The sequence below is a fragment of the Microtus pennsylvanicus genome, chromosome 13, assembly GCF_037038515.1.
Source record: "Microtus pennsylvanicus isolate mMicPen1 chromosome 13, mMicPen1.hap1, whole genome shotgun sequence".
NCBI classification, from domain to species: domain Eukaryota; kingdom Metazoa; phylum Chordata; class Mammalia; order Rodentia; family Cricetidae; genus Microtus; species Microtus pennsylvanicus.
In genome coordinates this window covers 43,365,637-43,387,465 of record NC_134591.1, presented here as the reverse complement: position 1 = coordinate 43,387,465, position 21,829 = coordinate 43,365,637, and the positions used below count along the sequence as shown (strand labels likewise).

Here is a 21,829-nt window from a genome sequence, read left to right as displayed (position 1 = left end):
ATGACTACTACAAGCTGCCCTCTGACTTCCTCATGCCCTGTTCACACATATAAATGTAATAAATAAATGAATGAGTGAATAAAAATTTTAAAAGTTAAGTCAGTCTAACAAAATTTTTATTATAGATAATGTACACATCTACAAAGTCATGTATGTTCTTCAGTGAATCAGTCACAACACTTTGAAAACAGCTGTCCAGGACATCTCAGGTTTCCAGGGCCCAGCGAAGTTGCAAGACCCCATACTCTGCTTATCACTGGTGACAGGGGATGGCTTTAATCCTGATCTCAGCAAAAAGGACCAGAAGAAAGCCATGACTATGCTACTTTTCTCTTTCTTTTTAATTCTAAATTAGGTTTTACAGTTCTAGAGGATGAGCGCCAGTGAGCAGTAGTAGTACATGGGACAAGAGAGCGTACACAGTGAAACTCATTTTATTTATGGTTGATACAATTAAAAAATGAAAGCGTAAAGTCTTTGAGAGGCCAAGAGCAAATAATTTAATTTTTAAAATTTATTTTTATTTTATGTGCATTTATTTTATTTTATACTTATTTTATGTTTTGCCCATATTTTGTCTGTGTGAGCTTGTTGGATCCTGGAGTTACAGTTGTTAGCTGCATTTGGATGCTGGGAATTAAATCTGGTCCCCTGGAAGAACAGTCAGTGCTCTTAACTGCCTCATTTCTCCAGCCCAAATAATATAATTTTAAGATAGCAGTTATTACAGTAAGAGGAGAGAGAAGCACAGCTGAAGGATGTTAGCCTACGGTGAGGAGGATGTCATGGGCCGGTACTCACAGCCACAGACAATCACCAGGACTGAAGTAACCCCAGCCATTGTGTTTTGAATTTCAAGAGCCCTTGTATGTCATCTTGTTGTTCTTTCTTATTTTAGCACCCTATTTTTGCTCAAGGATATGCTATCCCTTATTTTTGTGGATGCTGATGACAGTTCTTTGGTTTTTGTTGGTTTTTTTTTTAATACTTTCTTCCCTTGGTCTCTATCAGCCATATTAGAGCCTCTCCTCAGAAAGCTGGAGCTGTTTGGCTCCTGAGTGCAAGTGGAACTTCCCAAGGAGCTGACTAAAGCTTCCCGGAGCTGACAGGCTTCCTGGAAGGTGATCAGCATGGACTCTGAGGTGAACGCCAGACTCAGTCATCTCAAGTCTTTATCCCTAGATCACCCCGAGAACAGTCGTCTACTATCCTGTGTGAAGGGCTGGGCCCCAATGTTCAGTGGAACTCACCTTGTGCACAGTCCAGGCCCACTTCTGGCCTCTAGAGGATGACCATCAGGCTGGGGTGGGGAAGGAGCAAATAGCAGCAGAGAACCTAGGTCCTAACTGGTTGGTTTCTGAACCTCCTTTGGGTGCCTGACCTTGGTTGCAAAGGTAACAAGAGCCCTTCCCACTGCCAACTTAGGACCCGCCTCTGGGGTCTGCTACACCTATCAACATCTGCTTTCCAGCTCCACAAACTGAGCTGCTATTGATCCCGCCACTGCTTATGGATTATGTATTTTAACAACTCTTTTACCATACCCTAGGATTTTGGAAAAGGAACAAAATTTAATGCACATGTTGAATGTATCCTGGTAACTTCAAGCCCAATCATTTGTTCTTTCACAATGGTAACTTATAAGAACTATTTCCTAAGACTGGGCATAGTTCAAATACTTTTAGGCAGCATGGGAGGTGGTGTTCAGAGAAACACTTGAGCAATATTAAATAACACTGAGTTATAATGGAGAGGTTATTCTCATTGTAATTTCCTCACACACTTGATTTCATGCTGTTATACCAAGAAAAAACAGCCATCATCCTTTACAACCTGGATCCACTGAACTTGTGACTTTTATAGTCTAGTTACATCACCTCCTGGATTCCATTCCTAGTACCATACACACGTAAGCATGTATGTGCAGGCACTTGCACACGCACACACGCACAGGCACACACAAGCCTTTAATACACCAACAGAAGAATGACATGATAATGTGAAATAACTATGCAAACTAAGTCAGAATATAGAGGTAGCAAACTCAATTTTTATCCCATATTTTACAGTTTTAGCCTAAAAGCAAAAACAATTCAGGGTGCTACTATACAATCCTGACAGTCCTGGAACTTGCTGTGTAGACCGAGTTGGCCTTGAACTCAGAGATCACCCACTTCTGCCTCTTGTTTGCCGCTTTCTAAGGCCTGGGCTCACACACCTGGCTCATTTTTCAGGATGTAAGATAAGATGCACCTGAAATGGGAAATACCCTCTGTAGGCGATTAGCTGCCCAACAGCGGCCATGCAAAATCTTGTCCGTAAGTGCCGATTTTTTTTTTCAGGGTGAGGTTGAATATTTATTCAGGGGGCTATGAAGGGGGAAGGGAGAACGGGGGCAGAGAGAGACAGAGACAGAGACAGAGAGAAGGAGAAGAAAAAAATCCCGTAAGTGCTGATTTAAAATCTAAAGCATAGGGGAGGAGGCAGAAATCCTTAATAAATAAATAAATTTAAAAAAAAAATAAAATAAAATCTAAAGCATATCCCTAATAGGACCAAGTGCATCAAATAGTTCTAGCTGTTGTGTTTGTAGATCAAAATACACTTATAGTTCAATTTCAGAATCTTGAAGACATCACAGACATTTCCTTTGCAATATAATTACAAACAACTTCACTGTGAGGTTTATAAATACAAACCCACAAGACCCATACAAGGACTGCAATCACCTCATGATCGCCCCTTTTCTTATCTGAACAACTGTATTATTTGCTAGGCTCTTGCAAATTATGTTAAGTTTGGTACACAAATATTATATAAGATGAAGGAAAACTACCATGTATCGTCTTTGCAGAACAGACGACTACTTTATAAAATATTGTAAGACCAGAAAAAAATATTATGGGATGTTCTTCCTGTTGAGTGACTCGCTAGTGAGACTACCATATATATTCTCCATTTTTCTTAAAAATATATTGTTCTTGCCAGGTGGTGATGGCGCACGCCTTTAATACCAGCCCTCAGAAAGCAGAGGCAGGCAGATCTCCGTGAATTCGACACCAGCCTGGTATAAAGAGTGAGTTCCAGGATAGGCTCCAAAGCTACAGAGAAACCCTGTCTCAAAAATAAAATAAGATGAAAACAAAAACTATTCTAGAGCTCACAATATAGTCCAGCAGGTAAAAGAACTTAAAACCAAGGCTGATGAATGAGTGCAGTTCTCAGGACCCACATGGTTAAAGTGGCATAGACACCTCATATACGTACACAAAAAGTGCAATAAATTTCTTAAAATATAAATTGTTCTAGAGCCAGGAATAGTGACACAAGCTTATAATTGTGAAGACAGGTGGACTCCTGGAACTCAATGGTCATTCATGCCAACAAAGAACCCGTATCAAAAAGAAAGTTGAGGATATCCTCTGGCCTCTACAGTGTAAACATATCACTCACTCACTCACTCACTCACTCACTCACTCACTCACTCACTCACACACACACACACACAGAGAGAGAGAGAGAGAGAGAGAGAGAGAGAGAGAGAGAGAGAGAGAACACCATTCTGTCTGAAGTCTTTTTCATGTATAAAAATGACACATATGACATGGTGTACTTGTGCAGGTCAGAGGACAGCCTCAGGTGTCAGACCACACCTTCCACCTTAAGACAGTTGTTACTGCAAATGCTAAGTCAGATGGCCAAGGGACTTTCAGGAATGTTCCTGTCCCTGCCTCCCATCTTCTCATAATCAGACTGAGATTAAAGATGCAGACTGAGGCTGGAGAGATAGCTCAGCAGCACTAGTTGCTCTTCCAGGACCAATGTATAATTCCACACCCATACAGCAGTTCATAACCTCCAGTTCCAGGAGCTAACAACCGCTTCTGGCTTCTGCAGACACCAAGTATACAAATGGTATATAGACATAGATGCAGGCAAAACACCCATACACACAGAATCATTTCTTAGTAATAATGAAGAAAGTGATGTGCACTACTGTGCTCAGCTTTACACGGGCTCTAAGGATCTGAACCAGGCCCACATGCTTACACAGCAAGTGCTTTACCCACTGAGCCATCTCCCCAGACCTGTCTGTCATTTCTGGAGAGGGTCTTTCTATGCTTCGGAAGCCCATCCGTAGCTCATGAGCGGTGCTGGCTGGCCTCAAACCAGCATTTCTCCTGCATCAGCTGCCCAAGTGGTAAGATTACAGGCTGCACCTGCATGCCTGCTTTCCAATTCGTGTAAGATCAGTGTCATCAAAACCATGAGATTTCAGAGCCATGCTGCCAAACCCAACAGCCACTAGTCAGCCATAGCTGCCGAGAACTTGGCTGTGACAGCACGAAATTGAGATAAGCTGTACCGTGAGCAACACATGAGATTTCCAAAGGAAGTGTGGAAAAAAAAGAACACAAAATACCTGCCAGAGAGTTGTGCCACACATCTGTAATCCCAGCATTCAGGAGGCAGAGACACGCAGATCTCTGTGAGTTCAAGGCCAACCTGATCTACAAATCGAGTTCCAGGACAGCCAGAGCTATGACACAAAGAAACCCTGTCTCAAAAAACCGAAATAAATAATAAAAAACCCACACAAAAGCAAATTTATCCTGATTACAATAAAATGACTGAGCTAAGTAAAATAAATTAACACTCGTTTCCATTATTAACAACTACAGCCTGTTTATGTAACTACTAGCAAATGTAACCTTACAGAGATGAGCTACTCCTGCCTGGCTCTGCACTCTCTGGTCTGTCTAAGTAACTGCTGCAATAGAGTGGCACTATCCTCTGCCATTCCCAACACAAGGTTTTGGCTGCTGTTTCTGAAAAGAAAGAAAATTCTTTATTCAGGATAAGAGAGATGGCTCAGCAATTACAAACACTAGCTGTTCTTGGAGAGGACTGAGGTTGGTTCTCAGCACGGCATAGCAGCTCACAATCACCTGTTACCCCAATTCTAGGTGCTCCAGTGTCCTCTTCTGGCCTACATGGTGCTCAGATACTCATGTAGGTAAAACATTCATACACATTAAAAAAAAAAAACTCTAAAAATTTGGGGCTTTTTGTTTGTTTGTGAGACATGTGATACTGGCTATGCTGGAACTTGCTATCTAGACCCTGCCTGCCTCTTCCTCCCATGTGATGGGACTAAAGGGATGCACAGCACACTCAGCTAAAGAACTTTGTAAAAGCCATGGGAAAAAAAGCATATTCAACAAATGGTGCTAGCATAACTGGATATCAACACGCAGAAGAATGAAAATAAGACCCATATCTATCACCATGCACAAAATTCATATCCAAATGGATCAAGGACCTCAACATAAAGCCAACCACACTGAACCTCATAGAAGAGAAAGTGGGAAGTACACTTGAATGCATTGGCACAGGAGACCACTTCCTAAATATAACCCCAGTAGCCCAGACACTGAGAAAAACAATTAACAAATGGGATCTCCTGAAACTGAAAAGCTTCTGTAAAGCAAAGGACACAGTCAACAAGACAAAATGGCAACCTACAGAATGGGAAAAAGATCTTCACCAAACCCACATCGGATAGAGAGCTGATCTCCAAAATATACAAAGAACTCAAGAAATTGGTCATCAAAACAATAAATAATCCAATTTAAAAAATGGGATACAGACCTAAATAGAGAACCCCCAACAGAGGAATCTAAAAGGGCTGAAAGACACTTAAGGAAATGCTCAACATCCTTAGTCATCAAAGAAATGCAAATCAAAACAACTATGAGATTCCATCTTACACCTGTAAGAATGGCCAAAATCAAAAACACTGATGGCAACTTATGCTGGAGGCTGTGGGGAAAAGGGAACACTCCTGCATTGCTGGTGGGAGTGCAAATTGGTACAGCCCCTTTGGCTATAAGTATGGCGATTTCTCAGAAAATTAGGAAATAACTTTCCTCAAGACCCAGTAATACCACTTTTGGGTTTATATCCAAAGGATGCTCAATTGTGCCACAAGGACATGTGCTCAACTATGTTCATAGCAAATTGTTTGTCATAGCCAGAACCTGGGAACAACCTAAATGCCCCTCGGTCAAAGAATGGATAAGAAAAATGTGGTACATTTACACAATGGAGTACTACAGAGCAGAAAAAAACATCGACAGCTTGAATTTTGCAGGAAAATGGATGGAGCTAGAAAACATAATTTGAGTGAGGTAACCCAGACACAGAAAGACAATTATCACATGTACTCACTCATAGGTGGTTTTTAAACACAAAGCATAGAAAACCAGACTACAAACCACAATCCCAAAGAAAGAAAGAAACAAACAAACAAACAAACAAGCAACCCTGAAAACTAAAATCTTTTACCACTCCTTTGGTGGCAGAAACTGACCTGAACTTACCTCATGTGGCAGAAAACCCTGACCCGAGCTGACGCAGGTTATTTATAGTCCTCATTCCACACCCCACCCACTACACGTGCTCAGCTACTTCATGGGAGGAAAAACCACTTAGTTTTTTTCTTAGGGGATCTACCTCAGACACTGTAAGGAAGGTAATATAGTATGTTTAACCCTAAAATGGCACACTTCAAAGGAATTTTAGAAGCCGGAGAGATGAGCAGAGCTTGATTCACAGAATCAACACAGCAGCTCACAACTGTCTGAAACTCCAGCTCCAGGAGATTCTATACAGACATACATGCAGGCAAATCACCAATGCACATAAAATAAAAATAATGATTAAAAAAAAAGAATTCTTAATCTGAATTCTAAAATATATAATATGGCTTGGGATACCATAGTATCTTAGACCTGTATTCTACCTATGGGAAGTCAAACTAGATTCCTCCTTTTAACAATAGGTATGTTTTCTTTAAGTAATTAGCTAAAAGGAATGACTTAAACTACTAAATAGATAAAAGCTCAAGTGACTAAGGAGGGCTAGAACAATGAAGAACGTGGTGAGGAGCGACTAGTCAAATGTATGAAGGTGGCTTAGCAGCAGGTTCAGCACAGACAACTGTGGTTCACAACAACCAACGCGCTACCTACAGTTAGAACTAAACTCTCGTCAGCCGTGACTCGCATGAGCATCCACTGAGTACGTCTTCTATGCACTGAACGTGGTCCTTGCTCTCCACTCAGATGACTACGAGTATCTCTGATGAAGAAGAGTGAGCAGTAACACCTAGAACAACATCCTTAGAGAAAAGTTTAAAGCTGCTTACACTTTGGGCCTAAGGACTATTTTGAAAGTAACTGCCCATTTAATTTCCACACGGTTGTACATGAGCTAAATGTCTCCAAGAGGACAAAAGGGCCTTTGGCTGAAAAGCACTCTTAGTACTGACTTGGCTAAAATATGACTACAATTACTGTGTACCAGCATCTGAGGGAGTGCTTCAAAAGCGTCATCTCAAATAACAATGTGCTATAGCAGTTAACAAGCTATGCTCACACCAAAAGCACCTGCTACTTACCATACTCTCAGCTCCTCAATAAACCATTCTAGACCCTTTATAGTTATTTCTAATAATCCTCATGATTATGTAAAGTACAGAAATAGGAATATCACAATCTAAAATTTAGAAGTCCAAAATATTTTGAAATCCTGAAATGCTCCAAAATGGATTTGGGGCTATTTCAGATTAGAGACCCTCAACCACTAAAGTCTATCCAAATATTCTGAAATCTGAAAATCTCAACCTCAGGCGGCATTCCTCAGCCACTGTCTACCTTGTTTCATGGGGTGGGGGAGCTCTCGAGTGGAGTTAGGCTGACCAGTGAGCCCCAGGATGTCATCTTTGAACTAAAAAGCACCACTGGCTGTTCTGTGGTGGCTGAGGATCAAGTTCACACGCTCACACTTGTGTGAGAAGCACTTTACTGACTGAACTATTTCCCCTCCAGAACCTGAAACCCTTTCAGTACCAAGCATTTCAGAAGTGAGAACTGACATGAACAAGGCACTGATCTCAAAAAGCAGTGAACTCTGGATACGAATGTGGAGCTGTCCCATGCTGTGTCTCCTAGACTACTTCCTTATAGCACTCACTAACAAAGGTTCTTGGGAATTTAGAGAAAAATGTTCCTTTTAATTCAAAGCTCTTTTCCACAGAGAGCCCTGTCCTCCAGCAGTGGAGTGATGACAGCACAGTGGTGGGCACAAACTGAGTGGCTGAGCCCTATGCAGGGGTGGTCCATTTCACCGTCCACACCTCGGGAACTACTCACATCATCCAGATATGTACCCTGGGATACACCAGTCCTAAAATGCATCCTTTATATATTTCCTAATTTCTAACATGGATTTGGAACCTCTAATTATTAATGCAGTCTTGTCTTTGGTTTTGTTTTCCTGAGACAAGAGTTTCTCTGTATAGCCTGGCTATCCTGGAACTCATTCTGTAGACTATCCTAGAACTCAAGAGATTCCCCTGCCTCTGCTTCCCAAGTGCTGGGATTAAAGGTGTACACCACTCCCACCCAGATAATGCAATCTTAAATGCAAAGAAATGCAAAAAACATCTTTTCCAATAAAACCCAACTATGTTTGAGTCCAGATCTGACACTCTGGCACTTGTCTTAAGAAAGGAAGTGAAGAAATGTATACCTCTGCCAAGCCTTCAAGAGGGAATCTGATATGTTGAGTCCTAAGCCCAGCTGCCAATTCTGACTCAACCACTTACTGGGTATGATCTTGATTGAATAAATCATAGCAATATGTCTTTCAAGAGGAATTCAGTCGTGCAAAACAAGCCCTGTTTCAACTTCCCAAGCTGTTACAAACATTTTCATAAAGCATTTCTTTTTGGAGTATTACACACAAGTTAGGACAAACTGCATAAGATCCTAGAGAAATGAGATATACACCCTACTGGTGAAAACTCTCTGGGCCTTTATGAAACTGACATTTCCACTGTCAACTTGATTGGATTAAGGATCACCTAGGTGACACACCTCTGTGTGTGTATCTGGGAGGGATTTCCAGAGGTTTAACTGAGGAAGGATGACTTGCCTTGAATGTGGGTGGCACCATCCCAGGGACACAGTCATGTTCAGACTAAATAAAGAGGACAAAGCGACTAACAAATGACCACTGGCGGGCTCTTTTGCTTTTTGGTTTGTACCATGGGCAAAGCTGCTCCCACCACCATGCCTTCTTTGCCAAGACGGACTGTGTGCCTCTGAACCCAAGCAACCCCTTCCTCCCTTTAAGTCGCTGTTTGTCAGAGTCACAGTAATAAGAAAATTAACATAATATACCTTCAAACTTAAAGCTCTGGCCTGCAAGAACGTATATTTTTCCACCTTTATTTCTTCCCAACTTCTTTGTCTTGAAGGAAGCCATTGGCCACTTTAATCCATTTCTTTTTCTTTCTTTTCCTTTTTCTTTTCTTTTTTTTTTTAAGTAATTTTACTTTATTTTATGTGCATTGGTGTAAAGAAGTCAGATCCCCTGGAACTGGAATTACAGACAGTTGTGAGCTGCCATGTGGGTACTAGGAACTGAACCTGGGTCCTCTGGAAGAACAGCCAGTGCTCTTAACTGCTGAGCTACCTCTCTAGCCCCTTAAATTCATTTCTATGCCTCATTTCCAAAACTATCTTAGTTTAGGGACAGCAAGATGGATCAATGGGTTAAGGTACTTGCTATCAACCTTGTTGAACTTAATTTGGCACCTGGGACCCATATGGTAGCAGAAAAACAACTCCTGCAAATTGTCTTCTGACCTGCATCATACAGGCACATATGCAAGCATGTATAAATACACATACTCAAACGTAAGACCCCCCCCATCTTAGTTACATTCTGTCACCATTCTGCATTTCTATGAATAGAATCCTTATAACAATAACTAGGTTTTGCTGTTGTTTTTATTTGTTTGTTTTTGTTTTGGTTTTCAAGACAGGATTAGTCTGTGTAGCCCTCCCTGACTGTCCTGGAATTTGCTCTGTAGACCAGGCTGGCCTCAAACTCACAGAAAGAGAGATCTACCTGGCTCTGCCTCCTGAATACTGAGATTAAAGGTGTCCCACCACCCCCCAACTTCAGTAATCAGTTCTTGGTGTGGCTGTTTTAGCCTGCAAGCTTCTGTTGAAAAAGAATCATGTGTGTCTTTTCTACTCTGTATGTCATTCCATGGTAATTCCTAGATAGTTAAGTATCTGTTAGATAAAAAGATCTGTGAATGGAATAAATTTTAATGTTCTAAAATCAAAATCTAACTTGCAGAAGATGAGGCAAAAAGACTACAGGACTGACCCCCTGTATTAAAGTGACACTGTCTTTTCAGAACGAGGCTCTCTGAGACTGTTAATGTACCATGCTCTCCAGACGAACAAGACCGGGAGCTTGATGGTGCGAGTGGTCACACAGTGTGAAGAAATACAGTCTAGACCACACAACTGTCCACTGACTCTTCTCCCCCGCTACTGGGGAATGTAGCTCAGGGATTTGAACATATTAAACAAGTGCTCTACCACTGAGCTAATCCTCAGCCCTCTTGATACTCTTATTTTGATAGGGTCTCATTAAGCTGCCCAGGCCAATCTTGAATTCATTTTATAGCTTAGGTGAGCAATAAAGTTGCAATTATCCTATCTCATCCTCCCAAAGAACTGAGATTTTGTGCCTGCACCATTAGGCCCAATTTGACCAAAAAGAAGAAGAAAGAAGGAAGGAGGAGGAAGAAGGAAAGAAAAGAAAGAAGGAGGAACAGGAGAAGAAGGAAAAAGACGAAGAAAGAAGACGGAAGGAAGGAGGAAGAAGAAGACAAAAAAAGAAAGAAGGAGGAGGAAGAGGAAGACGGCGATAAAGATGGAATTTTTTTTGTTTTGTTTTGTTTTGTTTGTTTTTTGAGACAGTGTTTCTCTGTGGTTTTAGAGCCTGTCCTGGAACTAGCTCTTGTAGACCAGGCTGGTTTCGAACTCACAGAGATCCGCCTACCCCTGCCTCCCAAGTGCTGGGATTAAAGGCGTGCGCCACCACCGCCCGGCAAGATGGAATTTTTTAAAGGCAGGATGTCACTATGTAGTCTTGGCTGTTCTGGAACTTGCTATATAGACTAGGCTGCCCTTGGACTCTACCTCCAGAGTGCTGGGATTAAAAATGTACACCACCATGCCTGGCATCAAAATAGTTCAATGGTGTACTTTATATTATACATTACCATAACTTAAAAATTTTATAATTAATAAATATTCATCTTGGCCTACAACATTTTACCTCTAAGGACCTCTTTCAAAGACAGCAACAAAATGACTGAATTTCAACAAGAAGACTATACCCATTGATAACAAATTACCATGAACTCAGTAATGCTCTCATAGGAATTTCTATTTTAACTAACCAAAACTGCATACAAAAACCTCTGGGAAACAACTGAGTATGTTAGGGTACATGTTAACTAATTCAGATGGCAAGGATGTGTATGAACTTGTGAGTCACTTGAAGTAACCGCAACCTAGAAGGATGGTGTGGCCACCAGCAGGATGCTGGGTACCCATCTCTCCACTCCTTGCCCTCTGGATAGCTGGAAGAGTGAGAGCCTCCCCATCCTTTTCATTTGGCCTTTAATGATTCATAGCTAAATGACTGATACTATTGACTGTGAGAAGTTAACAATGTCACACATACCTCCCTTAGTAAGAGCCAGAAGCTGATACTACACAACTTGCCTTACATTAGAGACACTTAGAAATTGCTCTTTAGTATGAACAACTATCCCTTCAAGATCACAGAACATAAAATAGAACTAAGATGACTCACATAACATCTCTGCCTCCTCAAAATAAAGAAGCAGTCATTATAATCAGCCCACTGCAACAGAAGTGCCACTCAATTCAAGGCCCTGAAGAGATGACGTCACTCATTTAGCCAGCAAACAAGCAAATCAACAGGCATTCAACGAGTATTCTAATAATAAGCACCTGTCATTTGCCAGGTATCACATGCTAGGAGTATGAAAACAAGACAACATCAATCCCAGCCTTTATTCTGACTAACTGCGTCTTGGCATGGGAATTACAAAGTGGAGACAGAAGAAATAAGAAAAGCGTGTTTTAGACAAAAATAAATAAATAAATATAACAGAAAATAACAGTCATGTAAGAAAGGAAGTCATCCTTGAAGAACGGTCGTTCTATAGCAGATGGCTCAAGGTGGAAGGGCAGAATCTAGTGTCAAAATGAGAGGGATCCCAGGTGAGAAGCTGAAGTAATAATTCAGGGCCTGAAGAAAAGTTGGGTCAGGAATGATGGTTAAAGAATTGATGGGTAGCAGACATAGGAATTTTGCAGTGTGGGAAAGGACTTAAAAATACAAAGATAAAGGACTCAAAGATCTAGTACTAAAGCAGATAAAGCATCAAACTAGGCCTAACTAGAAAGGAAAAGAAGCTGAAAGGCAACGAGAGGGCAAGGAACCAGAGGAAGAGGGCTATGCTCAGAGTAAGGGCTCCCTCCCAAAGCTCTAAATTAAAATTTAGCATTGGCTTTAATTATAGGGACATCAAATCACAGTAACTCGCAGTTTCTGTATCAAAGAAGTCAGCACCGTCTCCAAATCTGAGTCCCGCTGTTGCAGTATTCCTGAAATACCATTCATCTTATTACCGCTTCAAATGATGACAAAACGCTAGCTCACGGACAGAACCTCCTACTCAATGAAACAATCAGAAAGCACACAGCACTACAGCATAAACTCCTATCTTGATAATTACAACGCAATATAATTCTTTCCTTTCTAACCCTATGAACTTTGAGGACATTCTTGGACTGGTCAGATGGCTCAGCAGGCAGGAGTGTTTGGGTGCAGGCGGAGACTATCGTGAGTACGACAGAAAGACTGTCTGTAATACACGACACTCACAAAGGAAGTGTCCTCTGATTCTCAACTGCACAGCACAGGCTTCTTTGCCTCTTCCTGTTCCACCTTTCAACAGTATTTTCCATCTCAACTCCTTTGTTTTCAAAGAAAGGACTGAGATTTGACAAATCTGAGATTTTCATCCTCCCACCCAAATATACGAGTAACTGCAACCCACATAAATAGACTGGTCTCCTAGTAAACTCTGAAGAGTAGGGATTCTGACAGTGGGGGAGGGGTGAGCAGTGTAGCTGCAGCACAGAACACTGGTGGGCAGTGAGAGATCTGTGCAGTCAGTGAGGTCATCTAGCGCACTTGTGGCAGCATTTACTCAATTACAATGGGTTCCAGTTGGCACGTTCTAAGGAAATTAAACAAAAAAAATATTAAGATACGTTGCATACTTAAAGTTAAGTACTGTGCCAAGAATCTTGTTCCTATTACACACATACACATATAAGTTGAACATAACATACTATAGATCATGAGCCAAAAAGTTTCAAGAAGAGAATCATTCTCTCAAGAATCCTAAGTGGGATTCCCAGGACACGATGCCAGACAGGGTCAAAGACGAGGGATGTGAATCTGCTACTCTCCTTGAGGCCTCTGCACTGTCAATACCATGCAGTTAGCCTGCGTTCAGGATCTAGCTCTGCCATCCCTGAAGTTTGTGTGTAAACTCAGACGTGCGTCACTGTACTAGTGAGTCTCCCATATCTGTTCAGAGCTATCACTGACTTCACAAGATAGAAATGAAGATGTCTGAGGACAGAAAACATGCCCGAGTCTCTGCTGCCCTGCTGTACATTTAAGCACTGCTGGACTAAGAGTGGGTGGTGCATAACTTGGATGGCAAGGGCAGCAGGATTAGGACTTTATCGGGACATGTGTGCTACCTAATGAGACCCTATCTCAAAAGCCCCCACACCACACCCCAAAAAAACTCAAACAAAATATTCAAAGCAACAACAGTAATAAAAAGGGGGAAAAAAATCAATGGTTTTATTATGACTTCTTAAGTGGTGATATGAACTACATTTTAAACAATACACTGTGGAGCAAGATTTTCCCTCCTTTCCTAAAAGGTTCCCAAGACGGAAAAATGCCAACAGTTGTTACTCTTCAGGCCCAGCTAAGCAGCTCCTACAAAGAGCCTACTGCACCCAAACACTATTTCTAAAAGCCCCAAGCTCTCTGTTTATTCCCATGGCCACAATAACAAAAGGTAGCATAAAACAAATCATTTAGATTAAGAAAGAAAAGGCTAGCTGTGGTGGCGCTTGACTTTAATCCCAGCACTGAGGAGGCAGAGAGGTGGATCTCTATGAGTACTGGTTGCCAGGAACACAGAGTGAGATCCTGCCTCAAAACCAAAACAAAACAAAAAATGTAAAATAGAACAAAAAAGAAAGGAAGCCTTCTGGGCACAGCTCTCAGAAGCAAAGTTTGAGGCCAGGAAATTCAAGGCTACATAGCAAGAAAAAGAAGTAAGAAGGAAGAATGGGAAGGAGGGAAGAGGGGAGGAAGCCTGCTGGAAATCAGGAAATATGGTTTTGTTGTTTCTGCCTTCCTATAAGTACAGGACTAAAAAGGCCTGTGGTGAAAACCAACTACCACACCTTGAGATGGACACCCAGTGGCCTTAGCTGTTGAGCCAGTGGTCAACAGGGAACTTAACTGATTGGATGACGAAGTCACATGCCACTTTCAGCAGCTCTTGGCCTGGGGAATGTACTTCCACTGGCAAAATGCTGGCTGATCATATATGAAGCCCTGGGTTTGATTCCCAGCACCACATAAAACTGAGTGTGGAGTGGAGTATGACGGCTTACACTTAGTACTCCAGCATTTGGGAGGTAGAGGCAGAGGATCAGAAGTTCAATGTCATCCTTGGCATATAGTGAGTTTAATTAAGGCTAATCTGAGATATATGAGATCTTGTCTCAAAAGCCAAGACAGAACCCAACTTGTACAAAATAGCCTATCTACCAGATTCCAGCAGCCTACCACAGAGTAAGGTTCTTTAAAAGTTTCCAGTTTCTTTTTAAGTTTTAAGCAAATGAAGTTGTTCTTCTTGTTCTCTCTTTTAGATTGTAATTTCCTAAGGGTGAAAACAGAACCAGGATCTTACTTTCTAAGACACTTTGTTACTGGACTGGAGAAACAAACAGAAACACAGGACACTGGAGGAGAGCCTGCACCCATACCCAACATGGAGACATATCACTTACCTCCTGCAGGGTCAACAAAGTATTAAGGATAGCTGGAAGTGTAGTCTGAACAACTCCAAATCTATCTTCTGTAAACGATGCTGCTACTAAGTGAGACAGACCTCAAGGGGAGGAGAAAACGGAAGCAAAATTAGACAAACCCACCTGACTATGTCTATTTGAGAAGACGCTGATAGTCTAGATATAAAGAGAACTACAAATAAGAGCTGTAACACAAAACTGGACAGGTCAGGCAGTGGTGGCACACGCCTTTAATCCTAGCACTTGGGAGGCAGAGGCAGGCAGATCTCTGTGAGTTCAAGGCCTGCCTGGTCTACAGAGTGAGTTCCAGGACAGCCAGGACTGTTATACAGAGAAACCCTATCTCAAAAACCAAAACCAAACAAAACAAAACTGGAAAAAAGATGAACAAGCCCTAAAAAGTATTCAATTGCCTTAGCATCAAAGAACAAAACATACAAAAAAATCAAGGCCTGACAGCCCTTAGGACACTTCCCATGGAGTGATCTAGACAGGTCTGCCTGGCTCCTTGAAGCACTGAGAAGGTAGTGTCTATAAGGTGAACTAGTTCTTTAACAGCTAAGTTTTCATATTTCAATGTAAGCGACCATAAGGTAAACACTATCTACTGGTTGCACTTTAAGTATAGAAAGACATCGTTATTTACATACAGGAAAAATTCTACCCAAATCAAACCCCATCTAGGCTTGTAGTCGCGGCTCGGTGGGAGCACTGGCCTAGCAGGTATGAAGCTTTGGGTTCTGCCCCAAAACTGGCAAGCCAGGGAGGAAGAAAACTATCCATATAAAAAGATAAATATATATCTGAAAATTCAAGGATTGAGAGTCAAATCCCAGAAGTAATCACTCATGAACCAGACTTCAAAATTAACTGATTAAAGTCAGTTATAGATTATAGTTCAAAGATGCTTCTTACCTTCTAAAGCCCAAATATGCATTTGGGCATCTGAAAAAACAGCCTGAATGGAGGCCTCTGGGTGCTACAAATAAAACAAAAATATTTAAGTAAAGTTCCCTGTGCAAAAACTGCCATTTTACCAGTTGTATGATCTGTAACAGTAAGACTCACAGCTGCTCCCAAAATTTAAAAACTGAAATAATTTCTTATATAAATTTTAAGTACAACAGAGCATCCAAACTTACTGTGCAACCCCAAGCCTCAGTGTCTCCTATGATCGATCCGGTCCACCCCAGACGATCAGCACAGTGATCACTCAAGGAGAGCTGCTAAAGCTCTTTTTAAAACAAAAGAACCTCGGAACCATGGGTTACTTCTCTTAGACTGTCTATTCCTCTCAACCCAATACAAAGAAAACCTATGAGACTTCCTTTATTATGCTCTGCATAGGCAGCATGGAACAACAACCGGCCTAGCTAAATAATGCTAGCAGGGCTGTGCTGCAAGAGCTCTAATCCTAGCTACTAGGGAGGCAAAGGCAGAGGTCAAAAGCCTACATGTGGTTCAAGACCAACCACAACTTATTGAGACCATCTCAAAACCCAAAGTAAAAACAAGCACGCTGGCTTTACGAAAGTTCCCAGTGGAGCCTGGGCTCATTACAACGACTCTCAATTGTCGGCATCTTCACTATACGGCACCGCCCACAGTGTTTCACAACAGCTCTTACAGAACTAGAATGGAACAGATACTCACTCACAGAGGAAAAGACTCTGCCCAGAGCAGAAACTTTCTTCTCCATAAAATGAGGCCAGTGGACCACGGTTAGAATTACAGGAGGGAGTTTAAGAAAGTGCATGTCACACATAAGACACTCAAAGTAAGTTTGCTTTCCCCTCTGGAGACCAAGAACAGTAAAACTCCAGAGAACTCTCATCCCTTCATGAAGGGTAAGACACTTGTTGCTAAAAGATAGTCCTAGGTAGACTGTTTTTGGAAAGGTAATTGACCATTAGGCAGATCTCCCCTTCGCTTGTAGTGAAGAGGCTGAAATGGCTTCTGCATCAGGGCTGCTCAGCTCTGTTGCCATCATCATGTGGCTGCAGAGAGTACAAGTGGGTGATGAAAACTTTTGCTTATATGTGCTGCAGGCTCCATCAGCCCGTTCACTAATCCTGCAGTACATACAGAGAGAGAGGTAAGACTTGAACACTAAAAGCAAAAGTACTCAGTCCTCTATGTGGACAAAGGTTTGGTTTAAGGATTGACACAAAACCGCTACACCTGGTTTCTGCAACTGAGATTTACTACCCAGGGACAGCAAAAATAAGTGGCAGGACAGTTGAAAGGGCTGTTTACTTCTTTGGAAATTTTTAGGTTTTTTTTTTTTCTTTTTTTTGGTGTTTGGACTTTTTTGGATAGGGTTTCCCAAATTGCCAGGTCTCACTTCAAACTCTCAATCCTCCTGCCTCAGCATCTGGAGTGCTGGGATTACAAATGTAAGCCACAATGCTAGCACAGAATGCAACTTCGTGGCCTGAAAGGTAATGTTTTAATCCACCAAAAATTCAACCTAAGTCATCTAATTCAGTCTCCTCTCTTCAAATACCAAATAGACCACAAAGATGTGAACGGGAAAATGAGTCATGAGGCACCAGAAAGCTCAATTGCTCACCAGTAAGCACGGAAGGCTCAATGCTGCCAGCAGCCACAAAGTTTCAGGGAAACAACTATCAAGTCAAGCCCCAGAATCGTGGTGTGACATGTGTGCCTAGGGAGAGGGCTGTCCAAATACAGAGCAGTGTTCTCAGCACGGCTTGCTGAGACTGTGTCTATGAAATACTACAAGGCAGATCCTCCCTGCTACCTCCCACTTCATTTCCTCAACCCATTCAACTCTGTCATTTTCTATTCTTACCTTGCTAAAAAAATACATTATCAGCACCCGTTTTGACAAGAAATTCTTAATCTGAGTTGGAAAAAAAAGAATTAAATGGTTATTCTTTCAAGTCTACTCAAGCATCATATACATTTCTAAGTTCTTCCTGCAGAAGAGTTTTCTAAATGGAAATGTAGCAGTGAGCAATATTTACAATGCCCTATGTAAGTAATAACTCTGTGCTATGGACTGGATAAACATGAGGGCCACCTAACCTCAACTGTGTTTCCATGTACATGCACTGAATACCCAATTACAGCCTTGTCGTAATAGGAGGAAATCTAAGATGTTTGGGTAGAACTTTTTAAAACCTATTTCTTTTCTTAGTTCAATATAACTGCTATCTTTTTAACACCCCCTCCAAGACATTTTTCTAAAGGTGACATTTACAGAAAGTAAGTTCTCTTATATCAGACTCTAAATCACCGAGTTGAAAATCAATCTATGCCTTGTTATACTCTCACCCAAAGCCACACTAAGCCACAGGGATGTGTGAGGCAGAACTTGTCCAGTTACTATACTAACTAGCAGGACTGTACTGTGTCTCATCAGTTCCTTTACTCGACATAACCTCATCATCTCATCAGCAAACATGTTTCTATGTCTCCCATTTAAAAAAGTAGATTCTTTCAAGTCCTTGACCCTTCAACTCCTTCCAGTTACTAGACATTTTCTCTCCATTTAAGGCAAAAGTCCTTGAAAGACTGGCTTCTTAGGAGGTATTCTCCCCTAATCTCTCCTGGCCCACCCTTTTCTACCTAAGAGCTCCAGTCAAAACTCAGCAAGATGCTTCAGACCTATAAGTCTCAGAAACTGAGGTTCAAAGACTGCCTGACTGGGCTACAGAGAATATTTGAGGCCAACTTGGGCAACTTAGGAGAACTTGTCCCAAATGAAATAAAAACGGCCGGGCAGTGGTGGCGCACACCCTTTAATCCCAGCAGAGGCAGAGGCAGGCGGATCTCTGTGAGTTCAAGGCCAGCCTGGTCTAGAAGAGCTAGTTCCAGGACAGGAACCAAAAAGCTACGGAGAAACCCTGTCTCGAAAATGAAAAATAAATAAATAAATAAATAAATAAATAAATAATAAAAATAATAATTAAAAAAAATAAAAATGGGCTGGGATGTAGCTCACTGGGTTCTGTTCCCAACAATGGACCTGGTGACCCACTCCCTTGCTCCCCATTACCCCATCTCTCCTACCCCATGCTGAGGCTACTCTGAGAAATGTGCTTTTCTCACCTCAGTTGCTGCTCCTTAAGAGTCTTTTGCTATTCCCTCATCTCTTTGACCCTTTATCAGTCAAGGGTCCAGCTTAGAGCTCTTTCCTTAGTGGCCACACTCAATAGCACTGAATCTTGAGGCTCTGAATGCTGTCTGTACCCTGATGACTTCCAAAAGCACATTATCACCCCAGAATTTTCTATGTTCCAGATACACATCTAATTTCCACTTGCTTTTCTAAACAGGTATCTCAAAGTTGCCACATCCAAAACCAAACCCCTAAGGTCTCCACTTCACCTCTGTTATCTCTTCCTGCAGTGGTAAACTGCCCCAGTCATCTGCTACTATGAAAATCTAGTGCCTCAGCCAAAAGCCTTGGAGTGAATACTGACACTTTCTCCTGCATACCAAAAGCACATTATGGGCAGGTTCTATTAAAACATGTATCCAGACCTTGATCATACCTTACAGCTGCCATTATAACCCCATGAACACACACCACCATTCCCACTAGATGACTGCAGCGGCTTTTGCACTGGCTCTCAGCTTCCATGCCTGCTTGGCAGTCAAAGTCCAGACAAGGATAATCTCACCTCAACCCACTATGTAATAGCTCCTTCACAATGAAAGTGGCATTATAACATCCTATGAACAAAACAGTATGGCGGTTTTCCATCTCACTGAGAGAAAAGGACAGTTTCAGCACCATCAAACGCTACTCTGGAGCCTGCCACCTCTCTGAGTTCACCTGCGTACTGACAACTGTCCCTCACCCTGCTCCAGGCACACTAGTTCCCGCTGCTCCTCACACAAGCCAAGCACACTTCCTCCCTTGGGTCTGTGAGTCTTCTGATCCTCCCTTCTGCTCTCATAGTGTCACCTTTTCAATGAGACTTCTCTAACCAGACCACATAAAACAGTACCCCCTCCTTTAAGTACTGTCTTACCTGCTCTACTTTTTTCTATATAATACTTAAGACATCAAAATTCTTTTCAAGTATACTTTTCCTATCTTGGTCCTGCTCTATTAGGATGCAGCTTAGTGTTAACAGCATGTCACAGTATGAAGCAATGTTTGCCCTTAATAGATCCCAGAACGGCTCTTACATTAACCCAATTAGTGGCATTCTACATTAAAAGAAATATAGAGTAATATATTTTCTTACTCATCTATTTCCTTTACTAAGATATAAACATATGGGAAGGACTTTAATTGCTGTTTAACCCGGACCCTAAAACCCAACTATCTCTTAAAGAATTAAGTCATGTGAAATGCATTATAACTTAAAACACTCAAACACTGGTGCTTTCACGAGTCAATCTGACACTTGAAGCATAAAACAAACAAACAAAAAGCTATTACAGCTGTGAGATCCTTAATCTTACAGTGATGCAACTATGAAACCTATAAATCTATCATCCTACCTGTTCACGTTTGTTCTGAATCCATGAGTAAACCACACTGGGCTGTCTCACTGTCTTACGCTCAGCAGTGACAGAGGTACAAGGAGAAGGATTAGAAAAGTCAGACATTTGCTGATCTATTAAAAAGAAAAGTTAAGATGAAAACTTAGGCTGATGACCCTGCAACTGTGAGACTTCACATTTTAGAAAATAAACAACTCTCACCAGAAGCGTGAGTCCACAACCGCGGCCCTCTTCTTATCAGCTGAGGACCTTGGGGAGACCCATAGCAGGTGTTCACATCAAAGATTCCAGCCATTCGATTCACTACACTGGAGCCAAATGGGGTTCCAAAAGGATTTGAAGCATCGGGCGTGGATAATTTTGGAGAAAACAGTGATGTTTTAACTAACGGTGGCACTGAAGGCATCTGGCTAGATCTTGGTGTCTGAAAAGTGGTTTCTTCTGTAAAAGAACAGATGCAATGCAGACGAGGCAACACGGCCCAGGCAGGCCAGCAGAGGGTCTCAATTACACACCCTGCCCCCTTTAAAGCATTAAACCAAAGCACAGTGGACGGCTTCTGTTTGGATTTAAGTCCCAATGTCCAGATTTTATTTTTGTGATCCAGGAACCACTGCACGATTTTTAGATTTGTTTTTTTTTTTTTTTTTTTGGTTTTTCGAGACAGGGTTTCTCTGTGGCTTTGGAGCCTGTCCTGGAACTAGCTCTTGTAGACCAGGCTGGTCTAGAACTCACAGAGATCCGTCTGTCTCTGCCTCCCAAGTGCTGGGATTAAAGGCGTGCGCCACCATCGCCCAGCAGATTTGTTTTATGCATTATTATTGTGTGTATGTGTGTTTAAGAACAGCCACATGTGGAGAGGTCAAGCAACAACTTTTGAGAGTTAGTTCTTTCCTTTCACCATGGGCTCCAGGGTCAAAGCCAGGTTATCAGGCTTGCGCAGCAAGCACCTCTACCTGCTGAATCACCTCACTAGCCTATAGCCACATAATTCAAAGCATTTTATTAACTGGAAAATGAAAAACTGTATCTTTTTTAATGCTCAATGACTTGCTGCTTTTCAATCTACAATATCAAAGGTCTATGTCTTTTAGTCCCGTATGACATCCGGGATTTGCTGTCATGTTGGATCAATCTCAGCTAAACATATAAACCTCATGCATGCAAATAACCAGGAATTAACTACTGCACTTTCCTAGGAAATAGATACGTTTTTCTCCTCCCGTTTAGAACTAGGA

General features: G+C 41.7%; 1 protein-coding gene across 4 annotated transcripts in view; it reads right to left on the bottom strand.

The window, feature by feature from the left end:
* The window catches only part of Ndc1 (NDC1 transmembrane nucleoporin), a 50,994-nt gene that overhangs the window by 5,836 nt on the left and 23,329 nt on the right, over positions 1-21,829 (bottom strand). For 3 of the 4 annotated variants that reach the window (XM_075945147.1, XM_075945149.1, XM_075945150.1), the window contains 5 exons: positions 20,793-21,032; positions 20,589-20,704; positions 17,920-17,970; positions 16,020-16,083; positions 15,084-15,184 (listed from right to left, as the gene is read on the bottom strand). In XM_075945147.1, the coding sequence (XP_075801262.1) occupies positions 15,084-15,184; positions 16,020-16,083; positions 17,920-17,970; positions 20,589-20,704; positions 20,793-21,032 (572 nt within the window). The remainder of the gene's footprint in view (positions 1-15,083; positions 15,185-16,019; positions 16,084-17,919; positions 17,971-20,588; positions 20,705-20,792; positions 21,033-21,829) is intronic. The other variant, XM_075945148.1, reaches the window with a different exon arrangement.